The sequence below is a fragment of the Tursiops truncatus genome, chromosome 21, assembly GCF_011762595.2.
Source record: "Tursiops truncatus isolate mTurTru1 chromosome 21, mTurTru1.mat.Y, whole genome shotgun sequence".
NCBI lineage: Eukaryota > Metazoa > Chordata > Mammalia > Artiodactyla > Delphinidae > Tursiops > Tursiops truncatus.
The window spans coordinates 6040453-6059140 of NC_047054.1; the positions used below are offsets into that span (position 1 = coordinate 6040453).

Sequence of the window (18688 nt, forward strand, 5' to 3'; positions counted from 1 at the left end):
GGGAGACCAGCCTCAGTCAGTGCTGGCAGGACTGGGTTGGCAGCCAGCCTACTGCTGAGGTCACATAGCAGGACCATGTGATGAACAGACCTTGACTCACGCCACCCAAGTAGGTCTCTCTTAATAACAGAAATAATTTTTGGTCAGAGTCAGATGAGGAAAAAGGTTGATATCCCCCTTTAGATAATCAAACACTACCTACTGCTATTTCATACCCTTATGATTTTTTTTCACATTTTAAAATTTTATCTTTTTCTTTTTTAAGAAAGTCGTATTCTGTTTAAACATCTTTAAGGTGTGAGGTGCCTCTGTTATTTAGTTTAGTCTTGTAGTTCTTAAGAGGTTTGCACGTGCATCAAGAAGAAGTTCCCCAGGGATGAGTATGTGTAGAATTAGGACATTTATTTCCAGTCAAGGGAGAAAAGCAAGTTTAAGAGGAGTCTGTATAATTTATCCTCGGGTTCTGGAGTTCTGAGTCAAACAGGAGTCTGTGAAGTTCATCCCTGTGTTCTAGAGTTCGAAGGGCTCAGTTTGCTGTCATCAAGGAGATTTTGATTTGGGAACTGGCGTTGGATAGGGAAGAAGTACCCACCACCTTCTACAACATTTTTTTTGATCATTACATATACCAATGGTATCATCCGTGCTGGTGCATCCTCCATCTTTGCACACCCCTCGCAGAAGAATGCATTGTTTCTGTCCTGGAATAAGGCCAGTACTTGCTGCACAGAAAGAGATTTAACAGCCTCGTTAATTCACCATCAAATTATTGGTAATGTACGTAAATACATTGGTAATGTACGTAAATACATCTAGAGAAGAATGGCTTTGAGATAGAATACATGATATTACCTATATGAAAAAATCCCTTAGGCAAAAGAAGTGGCTTTTTGGAGGAGGGGTGCTAAGAGCGTGGGACTATACACACCTTGGAGGGGGCAGGCTGGTTTCTAGAAGCTTTTAGAGAGTTGTCCTTATCAAGGGCAGTACAGGTTGAACCGTGTGGGGTGCTTTGTTGTCACCATGACTGGGGAGATGTCCTTGGCGTTGGTGGGTAAGGCTCAGGGTTGGTAGATTTCCCTCCTAGTGAGCTGTTCTGCTCCAAATGCCAGTAACACCTGCTCTGAGACAGACTACTTCAGCCGAAGTATCCACCCTCTACCCCCTCGCCCGTGCTAACCTCCGCATCCCCATTTACAGCATCCTTATCGTATGGCACCTGTCCTCATCTCATCTCCTCTTGTGGAAAGTCTAGCCGTGCTCCAGCTTTCACCTTGCCTAATCGCCCCATGTCAGGACTGTGCAGGAACCGGATTTTCTGTGTTCTTCAGTGCCCGGTATATGCAGATGCATGGAGAGATTTTCTCTCAGAGCTGAAAGGTGCTTTTCCTTAAACACTCCCATATGTTTTCCCCATGCATTGGGCTGCTGAAAAGCACGTAACTGAGGTGTGCCTCAGCACCGTTCCCTCGCACCCCAGCATCCCTCCTCTAGCGTTGCCAGCGCAGCCAAGGGTCCTTTTCCCCGTGGGTCATGGTGGCTGATACGTAACAGGACACTTCTGTTTGCGGCCAGCAACGGGGATTAGCTGGCTCCTGAACCGTCCTGTTAACTCACCTGTGTCCCGTTTTGTCTTTACTGTCCAATAATGTACTAACCCTGACTGGCTGGCTTCTTTGGTCCCTAACTTCTACCGCGTAACTGAGAGTTTGAGCGCTCTGGGGCTCTGAATCTTTGTTTGGGGGGGGGGGGGCGGTATTTAAACCAGGCCCTCATTGTTATCTCACCGTCCCGTAGAAAAATACCCGCAGCCATATACACCAATGCAGCCTCTTGTAACTGAATTTTCAGAACCTGTGCGAGTCTGTGTTCTCCGCCTGCTGCAGGATCTGACTCTCAGGCTAGCCGTCCGTGGGCTCGGAGCCTCGTGCGGCAAGAGAATGGCATGATGGGGAGTTGGTTAGCATCCTGTGGTGCTGCCTCTGCTCTGCCGGCTCTGGAGGCTGGAGCGTCTGTCTTTCAGGGAGAGCGCCGAGGGTCCCGCCGCTCTCGGGGACAGGGCTGAGGGTCTCACTGCTCTCGGGGAGAGAGCCGAGGGTGACCCCACCCCACGCCTGTCTACACAGAGTGCAGGCTCCGTACCCAGCAGTGCAGCAGTCCTCTTACCAGCTGTCGGTCTCTCCCCCGATAACCTCAGCCACGCACTTCGTGTAACATTTGGTGAGACTTTCAGGTTTTCTAACGAAGCTAAAATCAAGGGTTTTTAATATCGGGCAAGGCAGAGTGAGAGGCAGAGTATGTTTCAAGGACGCATCTGGGTATAAACATAGAGGCGTCCCACGCGGTGCATCTCCACATGCCAAAGTAAGGTATCGTGACCTTTCCGTGTGGCTGCAATATATTCTCTTCCGAAAACACCTGGCCATTGAGAGTTCTTCCCTCCTGTGAAAGATTATAGGATCTTTGTTTAATCCATCCTCTTGGCATAACTGATTTGGGAGAAACCAAGGAGGACTGATCTGGAGGAAGGGGTCGGCATGACGCCTCCAAAGCGTTCTTGTCAGACTCGTGGGGAGCCCGACGCTGTTACCAGCCCCAGTAACCTCCTGCTCTTCACTTGTTCTTTCTTTCTTTCTTTCTTTTTAACTGTGGTAAGAACACTAAACGTGAGATCTCCACTCTGACATTTCTAAGTACACAGCATGGTACCATTATCCAGAGGCACAAGTCTGCCCAGCAGATCTCGAGAATTCCTTCATCTTGTAGAAGTGAAACTTTAAGCCCATCAGACGACAACTCCCCATTTCTCCCCTCCCCCAGCCCCTGGAAACTGCTGTTCTGTTCCAGGTTTCTACGAGTCTGACTATTTTTAGATGCCTCAGGTAAGGGCAATCATGCAGTCTTTATCTTCTTGGACTGGATTATTTCACTTAGCATCATGTCCTCCAGATTCACCTTCCAGATTAGTCTTGAAGTAGAGTTTGTTGTGCCTCCTTGTCTACCTGCCCCACATCTATCATCCTGGACCCTGGCGGGTTTTGCCTGTGAATTGTGAGTCCTTCATACCATCAGTGATGCACTTTCCTCACCACCTTTGCTGGTTTTGTCTTATACTTTGGTATCCTACTTTAATGGAGTACGAATCATGGTGCCTAGAGGGTAGGAACTTCCTTTGGAATACTGAAGAAGGGACCTCATCCAAAGGACGACAGAGATTTCAGACAGTGCATATTTTCAAGTCTAAACATGATCATGACTTAGAGAATCCACCTAGATAGATCAGACTTACTTACCTTTGGACCACAGAAATGATCAGATTGAAAGGTTAGGAATTTTGATTTCCTAATTTCTCATGATTGTTATTGATAGCGTTTATCTGTTTCCACACAGTTGCTGGTGGTTTCCCAGGCTTCATTCTATGTGTGTACCTCAAAGAGTGATTGTCTCGAGATTAGAAAAGAAGGAAGCTCCTCTAAACTTGAAACTCCTTCTGTGGCAGAACGAGGAAGAGAAACTCTGAAGAAAGAATAGTGGAGGTAGTGAAACAAAAGGAAAGACCTATGGGGCTCGTAGGCCGCCTAGAACCCGTAGATGTTCCTACTTTAGGCATAAAGCGAGACCCAGCCCTGGTGATGGAGATACTCGTGGTCACCACTCCCGGCGCAAAGCTGGTAGCCTTGCCCTCGCTGTTCCCGAAGTGTCCCTGCAGATTGAGCCTTGGTGCCATGCAGCTTCCACTGTGGCCTAATTCCATGAGATGCTGGGCACATTTTCTGGTATGAACTAGCGTTCTCCTGCCGCGGCCTTCTTGCAGTTCCTTAAACACACGGTGGTTTCTTCTGCATCAGGGGCATTGCACCGGCTTCTTCCTCTGCCAGGAGTGTTGAGGTCTCCTTGCAAGGCGTTCATCAATGAACACTTATCTTCCCGTTTTCAGCTCAAAAGGCACACACCTCAATGAACTTTTCCCGGATGTTGCAGATTGATGATGACCGCATGTTTCAGGCACTCAGAATACTCTGTTCCTTTTCATTGTACTTATTAAAATGTATAACTTATAGACGCATTTGTAATCATTTGCCTAATGTCTGTCTTCTCTACTGAGGGAAGACAGTCTTCCTTTCATTTCCCATTGTATCTTGGGTATCTCACGTAGCCCATGGAAAGTGGCAGATGCTCAGTACACAGTTCTTACCATTGAATGCAGTTAAGTATTCTTTGACCGCACGCACATTTTCTGTCTCTTATTCCTTCTAGAACTTCTTGGCTCCAGCCTATTTTTAACTATTTGGCCACCCACTCCTGGATGTACAATTGTATTTATGGGTGTCCAGTCTTGTTATTACCATAGGAACTTCTCTAAACCTTAGGCCTAGATTTCTTGGAGTCCTGTTTTCCTGTCAGTTTTTTCTGGCCTTTGCTCTAGGACAACCTTTTTCTTGAATTGTTTTCCACTCTGAGAATGAACCACTGCCATATCACTTTCTCACTATAATGGTGACTTTTGGCTTGATCTTTACTTCCAGAAGTATCCCTCCTTAACCTTGAAAAAAAAAGGCCCATAACATGGTGCATGACTCTGGATGGAGACAGTCATTTATGTTGAGTTGAATTTAGCTTAGGTGGTGGAAAGCAAGCATGAGCAAAAAAAAAAATTCACTCAACAACCATGCACACATAATTATCTTGAAGCAAGTGCTTTCAGCAGTCTGATTATCACCATTATATGATTTTAAGAACAAAGATCAGGAAAATCTAAAGACTAGTGTAAGTCATCCCAATAATAATGCCAGAATGTTAAGCCGGTTCAACATGCCTACCACAGACACTGAAGAAAAAGGATTTAGAGGTAAGTGAAGTAACATGTTTCAAAGACATTGTAGCTTCCCAAAGAGGAAACTTGAAAATCTCCTTAGGTTCTTCAATGTCTAATTAGGGGACTTTGAGGTAAACAGCCTGACAGAAATTAGGGTTACCACTTTATGGGCATACCTACACCCTTAGATCGTTGGAAACAATGATGACCCAGATTAAAAGTACTTGGTTCCAGCTGCAGTGTTGCCACTACCTATGTGACCTTAGTGAAATCATATTCTTTATGTGGACATGGATTCCCTTATCTGTAAAATTAAAGAATTAACCATTAAATTGCCTTCTAATTTTAAGTCATTAACATCATATAATTTTATATTAGCTGTTGCTACAAGTGTGTCTTCTTCTGACAGAATTGAGAGCCAGGTGAGAAGTACATGAACTCCTTTAAGAGGGGGCAGCTATACATCAGATAGATCCCAAGATATTCCTAGATTAGGCAAAGATCAAACATTCCAACATACATAAATATCTTTGATTGTATTTGAAAGAATCTTATAGATGAATCAAGGAAGAGGGAGAGTTACCCAGACTTAATCTATGTTCAGTGAACACATGTTATTTTGAGGGATGTGAACATCCTGACATCAACAGTGGAGAAAGCAATCTTAGTTTTTACAAGGATCTGAATGAATCAGCCTGAAAATGGCCATGTTCCCTTTTCCCTGTAAGTCTACACTTTAATATTCCAACTTCTCCATCATGAGCACCAAGGGTGTAACTCAGGTTGTTAAAATGCTCCCTTCCTGTTTTGCGTTCTGCTTAAAATTTTGCCATTGACGCGCCGTCCCAAATCCATGCTTTTTCCAAATTCCTCTGCTCCCTATTAATAACTTGATATAATTCTCTTTTGTTGAGCTCTGTATTATGCGCCTAATTTCTACCATTCACAAATATTCCCTCACCAACAGACTGCATCACTTCCATTCACTAACCAAGTCTGACCCAGTAGCCGCCATTTTCACTCCCCTTTTTGGAGGTGGGGGCCCTTGTAAAAGCTGCTCGATTTGTATGCTGAGCCTGATGTCACATGTCAGAGCTGCTCCGCTTCCACATCGGTTTGAGCCCCCTTTTCTAGTCATGGAGCTTTTGGAACTCATTTTCTGTTGGTGGAAATCCTTGTCCCGCTTCACAGTTTTGGCCTCATCAGTTCTAAGGAAGATGATCATGTTGGACTTTCGCATCCCTAAGACTGTGCATTAGGGTCTGAGATGGCCACAGTATAATGACGCATCCGAGTAGGTCTCCTAAGAAATCTGTCTCTACAGTTATTCACCGTCTTACCTTTTGGTATTATAGTCAAAGAGAGGAGGAGAACAGAAAGCAGTAAATGGAGTCTCATGGTTGAATGCCCGGTAGAGAAGTGGATAATCAGGAATAGCGGGATTCAGGGCCTTTTATTTACTTCTGGAGACTGAGGTTCCTTTTAGTCAGTGAAGCTTAACAAGTAAGAAAATAAAACAGCTTCCGCTGGAATATTTCCAAGCCCTGAACTCCCTAATTTGGTGACAAATTAACCTAACTGCTGGAGACCAGATGGCTAATCCTTTACTTTTTCTGTGGGCTCTCAAGTTTCTCAGAGGTCAGTATCTTTGGCCAGTCATCTTTTAAAGGGTCACTGAGTGTAATAGTCCTTGTCACCAAAGTCCTCTGAATTGCAAGGGAGCTCTTCCGCAGCAAACTCTTTTCCACAAGACGGATAAAATAATTGCCTACGGACCATTTCTGAAAAAAAAAGAAGCGATATTTTTAAGGTATTCCTTTAAAAGAGAGGCCAGTATCACATATGTACTATGTTCTTAGTAGCATCTGAAAGGTAAATACACTTAGTTCACATTGAAAACTAAAATTGTCTCATTTGTTATTAATCCTTTGTATAACTGTCCCATATGACAAGATTGATGAGATCAGGAGAGTCAAATAAAGAGCACAGTATTTCCTCAATAGCTGTGTATTGTCTAAACACTATATGCCGAAAGCTTAAAGAGGGACTTCCCTGGTGGTCCAGTGGTTAAGACTCCGTGCTTCCAATGCAGAGGGTGTGGGTTCAATCCTTGGTCAGGAAACTAAGATCCCACATGCATGGTATGACCAAAAAAATTTTTTTTTAAAATAAATAAGAGAATAAATTTTGGGGGAAAAAAACAAAAGCTTAAAGAGATCCCTAACCTTTCCCCCTACCCTACCGTATAGAAACAAAGTATAGAAAGCCTAAGTATATGCCTTTGGCCAATAACCAATTGACCTAAAACCAGTTTATCTAAAGTTAATTGACCTAATGATCAATGGCTTAATGACACATTTATCTAAATTTACTTATTTTTTCATTTATAAACTTTTATATGTGATATCAGCTTTTTACAGAAAAATTTTATATACTTTTATGTCTTCTATTATGACTACTTTTGATCACTTACATGTTTATTAACTAATGAGTTTATCTATTTTGAAAACTTGAGATACAGTTGACATATAACATTGTGTAACTTTAAGGTGTACGACATGTTGATGTGATACATTTATGTATTGCGGTGTGATTGCCACCACAGTGTTAGCTGACACCTCTATTAGGTCACATAATTATCATTTCTTCTGTGTAACGAGAACAATTAAGATGTGGTTTCCTATGACTTTGAGGTTTATCGTACAGTGTTGTTGACTATAATCACTATGTTGCCCATTAGATCTCCAGAACTTACTTATCTACTGGTTGTAAGTTTGTACCCTGAAACAGCATCTCCCCAATTCCCCCACTCCTGGCCCCTGGTAGCCACCATTCTACCCTCTGTTGTGATGAGTTTGGCTTTTTAGATTCCACATCAAAGTGAGATCACACACTATTTGTCTTTCTCTGTCAGACTCATCTCACTTAGCATAATGCCCTCCAGGTACTTCCATGCTGTTGCAAATGGCAGGATTTCATTTTTTTTCTCATGGGTGAATAATATTTCATTGTGTATACACACACACACACACACACACACACACACACACACACACTTCTTCATCTGCTGATGGACACTTGGGTTGTTGTCATATCTTGGCTATTGTGAATAATGCTGGAAAGATCACGGGAATGCAGATAATTCTTCAAGATCCTGATTTCATTTCCTTTGTATATATGCCCCAAAGTGGGATTGCTGGATCATAGGGTAACGCTATTTTTACTTTTTTGAGGAACCTCCACGCTTTTCCATAGTGGCTGCACCATTTCACATCCCACCAACAGTGCACAAAGGTTCTCTTTTCTCCACATCCTCACCAGCACTTGTTATTTCTTGTCTTCTTGATGACAGCCATTGTAATAGGTGTGAAGTAATCTTTCACTGTGGTTTTGATCTGCATTTCCTGATGATTAGTGATGCTGAGACTCTTTTCATGTACCTGTTGGTCATTTGTATGTTTGGGAAAATCTCTGTTTAGTTCCTCTGTTCATTTTTTTAAAACGGGGTTATTTGGATTTTGTTATTGAGTTGTATGAGTTCTTTATATATTTATAAATATTAACCCTTATCTGATATATCATTTGCAAATATTTTCTCCCATTGTGTAGATTGCCTTTTCATTTTTGTAGAGTGTTTCTTTTGCTGTGCAGAGCTTTTTAGTTTGATGTAATCCTGCTTGTTAATTTTTGCTTTTGTTGATTGTGTTTTTGGTGTCATATCCAAAAAATCGTTGCCAAGAAAATGTCAAGGAGATTTTTCCCTGTTTTCTTCTAGGAGTTTTATGGTATAAGGCCTTATGTTTAAGTCTTTAATTCATTTCAAGTTAATTTTTTGTGAGTGGTGTAAGGTAGGGGCACAGTTTCAGTGTTCTGCATGTGATTATCCAGTTTTCCCAATACCACTTGCTGGAGAGACTGTCATTTCCTTACTGAGTATTCTTGGCTCCCTCGTCAAGCATTAGTTGACTGTATATGCAGAGATTTATTTTTGGACTCTCTATTCTCTTCCTTTGGTCTCTGCATCTGTTTCTATGCCAAAAGCATTTTATTATTTTAATTTTTGATGCTATTTTAAGTAGAATTTCTTTTTATATTTTCTTTTCAGATATTTATTTGTTAGTGTATAGAAACACTACTGATTTTCACATGTTGATTTTGTATCCTGCAACTTTACTGAATTCATTGACTAGGTCTTACAGTTTTTTGGTGGACTCTTTAGGATTTCCTATATATAAAATGTCATCTGAAAATAGAGACAATTTTACTTGTTGGTTTCCAATTCTAAAAGCTTTTAATTTCTTTTTCTTGCTTGATTTCTCTGGTTAGGAATTCCAGTACTATGTTGAATAAGAGTGGTGAGAGTGGGCACCCTTGTCTTGTGCCTGATCTTAGAGTGAAAACTTGTAACCTTTCACCATTGAGTATGATTTTGGCTGTGGGTTTGTCATATATGGCCTTTATTATATTGAAATACTTTCCATCTATACCTAAGGTGTTACAAGATTTTATCATGAATGAATGTTAAATTTTGTCAAATGCTTTTTCTGCATCTATTTAGATGATTGCATGATTTTTATCTTTCATTCTATTAACTTGATGTATCACATTTATTGATTTGCATGTTATTAACCATCTTTGCATCCCAATGATAAATCCCATGTGATCATGGTGAATGATTCTTTTAATGTGCTGCTGAATTCAATTTAGTACTAGTATTTTATTGGGATTTTTGTATCTTTAGGTAGATTTGTCTGTAGTTTTCTTCTAGTGTCCTTTTCTGGCTTTGGTATGAGGATAATGCTGACCTCATAAAATGAGTTTGGGAGTGTTTTCACCTCTTCAGTTTTGGGGAGGAGTTTGAAAAGGACTGGCATTAATTCTTCCTTAAATGTTTGGTAAAATTCACCAGTGAAGCCATCTGGTTTTTGATTACTGAATTAATATCCCTTCTAGTAATTGGTCTGTTAAGATTTTCTATTTCTTCTTCATTCAGTCTTGGTAGGTTGTATATTTCTAAGAATTTATCCATTTCTTCTAGGTCTAGTTTCTTGGCATAGAGTTATCATAGTAGCCTCTTATGATCCTTTGGATTTTGGTGGTCTTGGTTGTAATGTTTACTTTTCATTCATAATTTTGTTGATATGGATCCTCTCTCTTTTTTTCCTTGTTTAGCCTAGCTAAAGGTTTGCCAGTTTTGTTTATCTTTTCAAAGAACCAACTCTTAGTTTTGTTAATCATTTCTGTTATGTTCCTGTTCTCTATTTCATTTATTTCTGCCTTAGTCTTTATTATTTCCTTCCTTCTGCTAACTTTGGTCTTGGTTTATTCTTCTTTTCCTAGTTCCTTGAAGCATGGAGTTAGGTTGTTTATTCGAGCTTTTTTCTTGTTTCTTGTTTTTGTTTTGTTTTTTTGGTGCTACGCGGGCCTCTCACTGCTGTGAGTTCTCCCTCTGTGGAGCACAGGCTCCAGATGCGCAGGCTCAGTGGCCATGACTCACGGGAACAGCTGCTCCACGGCATGTGGGATCTTCCTGGACTGGGGCACGAACCCGTGTCCCCTGCATTGGCAGGCGGACTCTCAACCACTGCGCCACCAGGGAAGCCCCTTTTCTTGTTTCTTAATACAGGCATTTACTGCTATGAACTTCCCTCTTAGAACAGCTTTTGCCGCATCCAATAAGTTTTCGTATATTGTGTTTCCATTTTTTTCTCTCAAGATATATGTATAATTTCCCCTTTAATTTCTTCTTTGATACATTGGTGGTTCAGGAGAGTATTGTTTAATTTTCATGTATTCATGAATTTTCCAGTTTTCCTCCTGTTACTGATTTCTACTTTCATACCACTGTGGTCAGAGAATATACGTAGGACTTCAGTCTTCTTGAATTTGCCAAGACTTGTTGTGTGGCCTAACATGTTATCTAGTTGAGAAAATGCTACATGTGCACCTATCTATCCATTGTTGAGAGTGGGGTAAATATATCATTTCATCCTCTCCTGGTCTGAAAAGTTTCTGTTGAGAATTCTGCCCTTCTGTTGAGGGCCTCCTGGGAAGTGGCCATGATGCTTGGGAAGCTAGATGTCCACATCAGGCTCTCTTTTTCCCACTGGAGAATCACAGGTCCACGGGGGCTTTCTTGGTCTGGTTCTGTGCCAGCCTTGGGGAGGGGTGATGAGGTTAGAGTGTAGCGATCCATTTACCTTCTAATACCATCCTTCTCAGTGTTCGCGGTCCAAAGAATTTCTTCAGACTCACCCCCTGTTCTGGGATTTTCACAGTGGTGTCTAATCTGTGGATATTTGCTAGTTTGTCTTCTTGTGAGGGAGACTGAAGTCAGGAACGACTTATATAACCATCTCAATAACCAAAAATAGGATACTGATGTCAGAAGGCAGGACCTACTGTCTAATGGAAAAATTACTTTCAGAGACCATAGGCTGCCCCTCCAATCGCTTTGCATCCCAGAGTACAAAGGTCTGGGGGTTAGAATGATTTCAAAAGAGGGGCCACCTACTGCCTGGTGCCACCTCACATTACGGACTCTCTTCCTGCAGCTGTGGTCCTCAGCAGCCCCAGGTACAGCTCCAGAAGTCCTTGATGTGGTGTGTGCTGTGCACAGCAAAGCTGTGGGTGCATGGCTGCCTCTGCCTAGATTTCAGAAGATGCTCTAGAGAGCTGTGGGTCCCAGGCAGAGAACTGCTGCTGAGGTGTGATCACCACTGACAGCCCCCCTTTAGGGCAAAGCCCAGTGGAGCCATATGCGCATGGTTCCCCCAAACTCCAGGCATGCAATTATAGCTCAGGAGAGCGGCCCGTGTACCCCTCAATGCAGGGAGCTGTGGGGGTGGGGCTGCTTGGAGCCTCGGAGGCCCCAGCCCTGCCCAGGAGTGTCTGGAGAATGGGACCTACGCCTGGATCTCTTGACTGCACTCCAGACTCTCATAAAGGTCTTTCCATCCGTGTATAGTTGTTAAATTAGCCTTTGTGTGAGAAGAGGGGGTCTGGGACCTGCTGTTCTGCAGGTTTGCTTCCTGGAATATTTATGACGATCCTCTCTATTCAGATATTCCTATTCTAGTGTTTAAAGTCTGAACAAAAGAATTGGAAGCGTGAAACACACACACACACACACACACACACACACACACATACACACACACACACACACACACACAGTGTCTCCCACAGAAGTTAGCCAACATGTTGAATTATTAAAGCAAGTGTGGCATGTCCAACCGTCAAAAGAATTTAGACAGGATGCTAAGGACTGATGTAAATTAAGTATAAGAAGGATATTTTTATTAAAAAGGATGAAAAAATGCCAGAGACAAGACTTTATTACTGTACATGACTAACTAAAAGGTATTTGTAGGGAGACAGACACAAGTCAGGAGATTATTCTATATTTGGCAAGAGAAAAACTATGACGAATACATCAGTGTTTCCAGAGTCTTTTGGAACACACCATGAGGTTGCTTCTTCTAGGGACTAGAGAGTCTGCTCATCCTGTTTTGATAGCACTTGTAATGTAGTCGAAGCCTGCTGTTCTTTAAGGTTTTGAAATCTTTCCTACGTACCTGTAAGGGTTTTGCTATTCTCTTATAATCCCCCATCCGCACCCCTGAACTGTGATTGCATCTCATTAGGATAACAGTCTTTCAGGTATTTTTTCCTTAGTTATTTAAGACATCATGTTTCCATGATAAATCAGGAAAACAAGCGGACTTGCCAGCAAATTCCGAATTCTAGATAACAGGTGCCATGGTGTTTTAAATGAGCTAAAGCCAGATTGAGGACCTCTTCTGAGCTCTGAGACTCACGAGCGCTCACAGGCAGCTAGTCTAAGCTGAGGCGCCCAATTCTGCGGAGTCCAGGTATAGATCAGTAATATAGGGGCGAGATTGACTTGGTAGAGAGTCCCGGTTTCCCACCTGTATCCAAAAAGGACATAGTCTTTGTAAACTAAACGCAACTCAGGTGAGGTGCTTATATCCATATTCTCGCCAGATGGTGGAGATGAGGTAGGGAGGGAGAAATGAAAGCAAACCATCCAGCTGTCTCACCACTTACACACTTAGTTCCTTACGTACAATATACCTCTGCTGTTTTAAGGTCAATTTTGCCCTAAATTGAGTAAAGATTATACCAAATTATTATGGGAAATGTCCATACTCTGAGAATAAAAAAAAAAACCATAAAGACTTCATAAATACTGCATTATAGGAAGAGAGAAAGGGAGTCTTCACTACCAGAGCACATTTCCTTAATCATCGAGGTTTTATATATGACTGAAAAGTAAGACTCCTTCTAAGAACTGCTTTGAGGTATATAGTTTACTCAAGTCCTAAGGACATTCAGGAAAGGAAAGTGAGACCTTATGACACTAGGGAGGAAGATGAAGTTGTAGCAGAAGTTGTGAAGCATCAAAAATCGATTTAAAAGGGGTATTGACAGCATACCCTTGGAAGAGGTTACTGTGTTTTTTACAGTAAAATGTTTAGGTTCTATAAAATGGAATTATTTGTGTTGAGGAGTAAAATATTGAGAATCTCTAAATGATCACAGTGTTTCCTCATAGCAGTAGAATATCAAAATCTTTGTTGTTGTTGTTGTTAAGTGGGGTTTTATTTGTTTGGGTACTTACTCCTGTTGGTCTTCAACCTTTCATTCTCCTTGTTTTCATCTCTTTCCAGTTATCTGCCATGCAGTTACAATCCTTACATATCATCCCAGATTATTTCCTCTTGCCTGATTCCAATTTTCTCCCCTTTCCCTGTTTATATCTCTTCCCCTCCCTGATATTTTCTAGATTTCTTCTATATTTGACCTTTGCATTTCCTTTGTACTCTCTGTGCATCTATTTAATTGTGTTGCATATAACTATATTTTCATCTTTGCAACTTGGTTAATCTTTTGATCTTTCTGTGACAAATTTTTTAAAAATTTGTCAAATAAATGGGCTTTCTTACCTCTAAAGAGATTGTTTGGATCTGAAAATGAGTCACAAAGAAGTAGTGTCTGGGTAGATTTTAAATCAATATGTATTTATTTATTTTTCTTGACAAGGGATAATAGAAGTTGATAATAAAGCTAGCAGTGTTTAATATGTATGTTTTAAATTTTTAGATACAAAGACATTTCCTTTTGATGTTTTTCCAAGTTTCATTTCAATTTATGCTTAATGGGTGGTTGATAATCTGAATAGATAATGGACGTTGGAATTGGCAGAAGAATCCACCACTGGCGACAGCATTTCCACCGTCTTCGGTAGGCACCAATTATATCCTGTTATCTTGCAGGTGTCTCTTCTGCAAAGGCCAGAGAGATTGAAACAGTGGTTTTCAGCAGAAGCCAAACCACTTCTTACTGCAGAAGAAGAGTCAGTGAGATGATTAGTCCATGAATGGAATATAAACCTGTAAACTTAAGCATGAGAGTAGAAGAGTTCTAGGAAGAGCATTTCTACATGGAGAAAAGAAGCTGGACAAAGGGTCCATTCAGTTGCTTCATCACATTCACTGACTCCTTTTTACCCAACAGCCAAAATATTAACAAACCCCTCCCTCCTTTTCTTATATGTTTTTGGCATTTTGTTAATGTAGTCTTCAAACATAACTTTGGTAAATGTCAAAGTGAAACAACGAGGGGATGGACAAAATATATGTTCTAAATACACCAGTGTCTTTATTATTTTAATCCTTTGTATGGATCTTCAACCAATATTTGCCAGATGTCTTCTATTCACCAGGCATTTTTCTTTGTACTAGCAATAGAACAGCGGAAATGGCAGAAATATCCTCACAGCACTTATATTCAGTGAGGAAAATCTGACCATACAAAAATAGAACGATAAGGTAATTTCAGAAAGTGATAAGTGGTCAGAACACAATAATACAGTAATGGGCCAGATATAGTCTGGAGGGTGGAGTTGATAAAATGGACCGAGAAAGGCTTTCTGAGGATACAGCATTTGAGCTGAGATGTGAATGCTGAAAATGAGATAGACAAGCAGATACCCACGTGAGGGTATGATAGGCATGTAGAATAGCAGGAGCAAGGTCCCTTGCTTAGTTTACTTGAAGCACAGAAAGACCTGTGTGGATGGAGCATATTGGGAAAAAAATAAGTTTGATGAGAAATGAGGTGACTTTGGTTAAACAGGATCAAGATCATTTTGCACTTGTAGGTCACAGGAAGCTTGCAGATCCATACAGCTATCATTGTAGCTGCCTTCCGTCAGCTTCTATGTGCTCGTTCTTTTCTTAAAATGTTTAGCATTTCCGGACTTCCCTGGTGGTCCAGTGGTAAAGAATATGCCTTCCAATGCAGGGGACGCGGGTTCGATCCCTGGTCAGAGAACGAAGATCCCACATGCCGTGGGGCAGCTGAGCCCATGCGCCACAACTACAGAGCCCACGCGCCCTGGATCCTGCGTGCCACAACTAGAGAAGAGAAAACCTGCACGCGACAACGAGAGAGAAGCCCACGTGCCTCAACAAAAGATCCCGCCTGCCTCAACGAAGATCCCGCCTGCCACAACTAAGACCTGATGCAGCCAAAAATAAATAAATAATAAATCTTAAAAAAAAAGAGAAAAGTTTAACATTTCACCTCCTCTTTCCTTTAGATAAGGGGTAGGGGAGGGTTTCAGGAAAAAAGAGCCTGTGGGTAGTCAGTCGTGGTACAGGTTTATTCTAAACAAATAGAAAACCTCTCAATCTCTTCATGCTTCAATGAGCTCAGAAAGAAGAAGTTATTTTTCCTTTCCAAATGTAGATGTGATCTACCTAACTCAAAGGACGGAGAAGTTTTCATCATGGAGTGTATCAGAGGAAAAGTAAGTTTGTGGACATTCTAAATAATCCTTTCAATTGTATCTAAAAAGTAAAGGGTATTAGAAAGCTGAAAATTGGTCATTGTGTCCAGACCATTTTATCCTCCAGATGACTTGTATGGTAGAAAAGCTAATTTAATAAATAACTCTCTAGTGGTAGAGCTGATGCCACAGTCCTCAACATAAACTGGCCTTCCAGTAGAAAATCCGCCTAAAACAAGAGTTAGGAAACAGACAGTTAATAGCTTCACTTTGGACTCATCCGTGTGTTGAGAATTTGCATAGTGTCAAGGTTTTACCACTCAAGAAATAACTCAAGGTCCATTTAATAATTATGGGGTCTATTAAATAAGATAATTTTTGGTGTCATCACATTAGTTTTATTTATATTTGCCTATCGAGGCCATTCCTAGCTAAGAATAATAAGTCAATATTTTTAGATTAAAATTTGGTGATGATGTTCCTGTTCACTGTGACAGAATGACGTAGACAATATACCCACTTAATCAAGTAACTTAAATGTGTATCTGAAGGGGAGAATGGAAAAGAAAATCAACATTGACACCTGAGAAACATTATTTTTTAACTAGGAAGAGAACGGTATTGCCTTAACCAAGTTAAAGTTTGTCTGAACACAAAATCCATGTAGTGTCTCATAGTACAATATCAACCTCGATCTCACGAAGGTCAGAAAGAAAAGAAGAACGTCCACGGTCGGCACTACATGAACATAGCTCTGACATGTTTGAACCACGCCAAAAGTCATAAGGAGGAAAGTCAGTGAGGGCTTGAGCCTGCTGTGTTTCCTCTCCTTCTGTAACTCCCCAGACGCCATTGGAATGGTGTAGGTAGCATTTTGAGAGAATCTATAGGGGTGCCAGAAATCCCCGCGTACCATCAATGCATCAGAAACTGAGAAATAACTGAAAGGTGCAAACCAAACATGATCAGGTTGAAAGAAAGATTTAAACTTTGCCAAGATTACAGGTTCAGTGCTCTCAAATGACTGCTGTTATAGAAAAAATAGACCCTAGAGAATATCTTTGAAATTTTTCTGTTCTTGAAAATGGTAGGGCAATTTCCTGAAATACTCCCTTCTTCAAGGAGAAAAGTCTGTGAACTGAAGCTTGAGCAGTAGGCCCTCTGTATTGGTCAGCTTGGTGAGTGCAGGGCTTTCCGGAAGGTCAGTGCTATCGTCACCCATCCTAATGGGGGACTGGCTCGGGTTTGCCACATTGCCAGTTGGTTAAGACTGGAACCCAGGAACTGAGACAAAGAGGGAAGAGGTTTCAGAGCAGTAGCTTTGGTTGGTAGCAGAGACACATTGTCAAATGAGACTGTAAGAAAATGGCAGGCTGAGTATAAGCAATGAATTCATTATGAAAGAAGATCAGGAAGGCCAGACACCGTTGAGTACAAGTTAATGGAATAAATAACATACTTGGATCCTCAGGAACTATTGGAGTCGCCCATGTGAGCAAAGAATTATGTTCCTGCCCTGACAAAGAGAGCAAGCTGGGTAATTTGTAGATCACAGTTTTTAAGAGCCCCTCAGAGATCTGGGTTCTCAAAGAAAGCTAGTTAACTAAAATCCAAAGTCATAAGGTCCTACTAAAATGGAGGGGGCGTGACATCACAAAGGGGACAGTGTATGTCTTTCGGGCACCTCTCAAAGGTCTTATCTTTATTCTCAGAACATGCTAGCTTCCGTTTCCAGACTATCTTCAACTTCTTCTGAAGTTTCACAGACTCTTCTCTCTAAAGGATTCTGGAAAATGACAAAACGAGTCACAGCTCATATTGTCCTCACGTGAAATAACACAAATGGAAAAAAAGAGCCATTTGCACTCTTGCTTGCTACAAATACTTAGCATATATACACTTGACCAGACACTGTGTCACTGGATCGGAGATGGAAGCATTGCCTGCTAGTGTGAACCACGTTTTCTTCCAGATAAGGATTCATTTTCTCGCCAATAAACTTGACCTTCAAAATAATGATTTGGGGTCACTCCAGCATACTATCACACATAGGGGACTGATGATTGTAGGCAGTGAAAATGGTAAATGCAGTAAAGTTTCCATGGAGGTGTATTTACACACACACACACACGCACACACACACACACACACATATATGTATATCTCCCATTTCCTTCACTCCTCAGCTCTTGGTCACCATGATTCTACTCAATATTTCTATTGAGTTTAACTGTTTTAGAGTCCACGTGTAAGTGAAATCATGCAGTATTTATCTTTCTCATTTCACTTAGCATAATGTCTCCACGTTCATCCACCTTGTTGCAAATATATATGTATATCAAATCATCATGTTGTACACCCTAAATACATACAAAGTTTATTTGACAATAAGGCTGGAAAAAACTTGTTAAAAAAAATGCAAAAAACCTTATGACCTGATTTTAGTCACAACATTACGATGTTGAAAGGGGACCTCATTTTGTTCCTGTCCAAATCTCAAACAAAGAAACACAAAACCAAACATTCTCATCACTGTGTTTCCTTTCTTGGTGAATGCCCTTTTACTTTATTCAGGAACCCAGTGCATCCATTTGTTCATTAAGTATAGTCAGTTATAGCTCTTCCATATTCCTTTCACTTGTCACCTTCTCTTAACCCAGAGTTTGCCGTCCAGTTGTTCTGTCTCAGCTCAGTCCCAGTGATCATTCCCTTCCAGGCCGCCCCTTCCTGTCTGTCTTCTTCGTTGCCCAAAGACAGGTGTCTAAACTCAGACGAGTTTGTCCATTCCATTATGAGGACAAGCCAGTGCATACAGCCCCTCCTACCTTAGCATGTGCCATCAGGGCACTCATGGGCGCCTCTGATTCTCCTCACCAGACTGCGGGCGTGATCGCTTCAGCTAACATCACTGTGCTTTAACCCACCACCATCAGTATACCGTGGTCATCACATCTCGGCGTCTTTCCTCATGTTATTTCATTTGTCTGAATTCCCCTCCACTCTCATCTCTAGTCCTCAGATTCACCTCACAAATCATTTTTCATTTATAAATATAT

General features: G+C 41.2%; 2 protein-coding genes across 2 annotated transcripts; both read right to left on the reverse strand.

Annotated features, from left to right (window-relative positions):
- Window positions 1-411: 411 nt before the first annotated feature.
- Window positions 412-6215, reverse strand: LOC101330066 (beta-defensin 130B-like). Its single transcript, XM_004327604.2, has 2 exons — window positions 6157-6215; window positions 412-722 (listed from the first exon to the last, which is right to left on the reverse strand). The coding sequence occupies exons 1-2, from the start codon at window positions 6212-6214 to the stop codon at window positions 541-543; spliced, it is 240 nt and encodes a 79-aa protein (XP_004327652.1). The 5' UTR covers window position 6215; the 3' UTR covers window positions 412-540.
- Window positions 6216-13978: 7763 nt separating this feature from the next.
- Window positions 13979-18422, reverse strand: LOC117310055 (beta-defensin 109-like). The gene is given in 3 exon segments (XM_073798739.1): window positions 13979-14105; window positions 14107-14182; window positions 18278-18422. Coding segments are annotated over 3 exon segments (348 nt in total).
- Window positions 18423-18688: the final 266 nt, after the last annotated feature.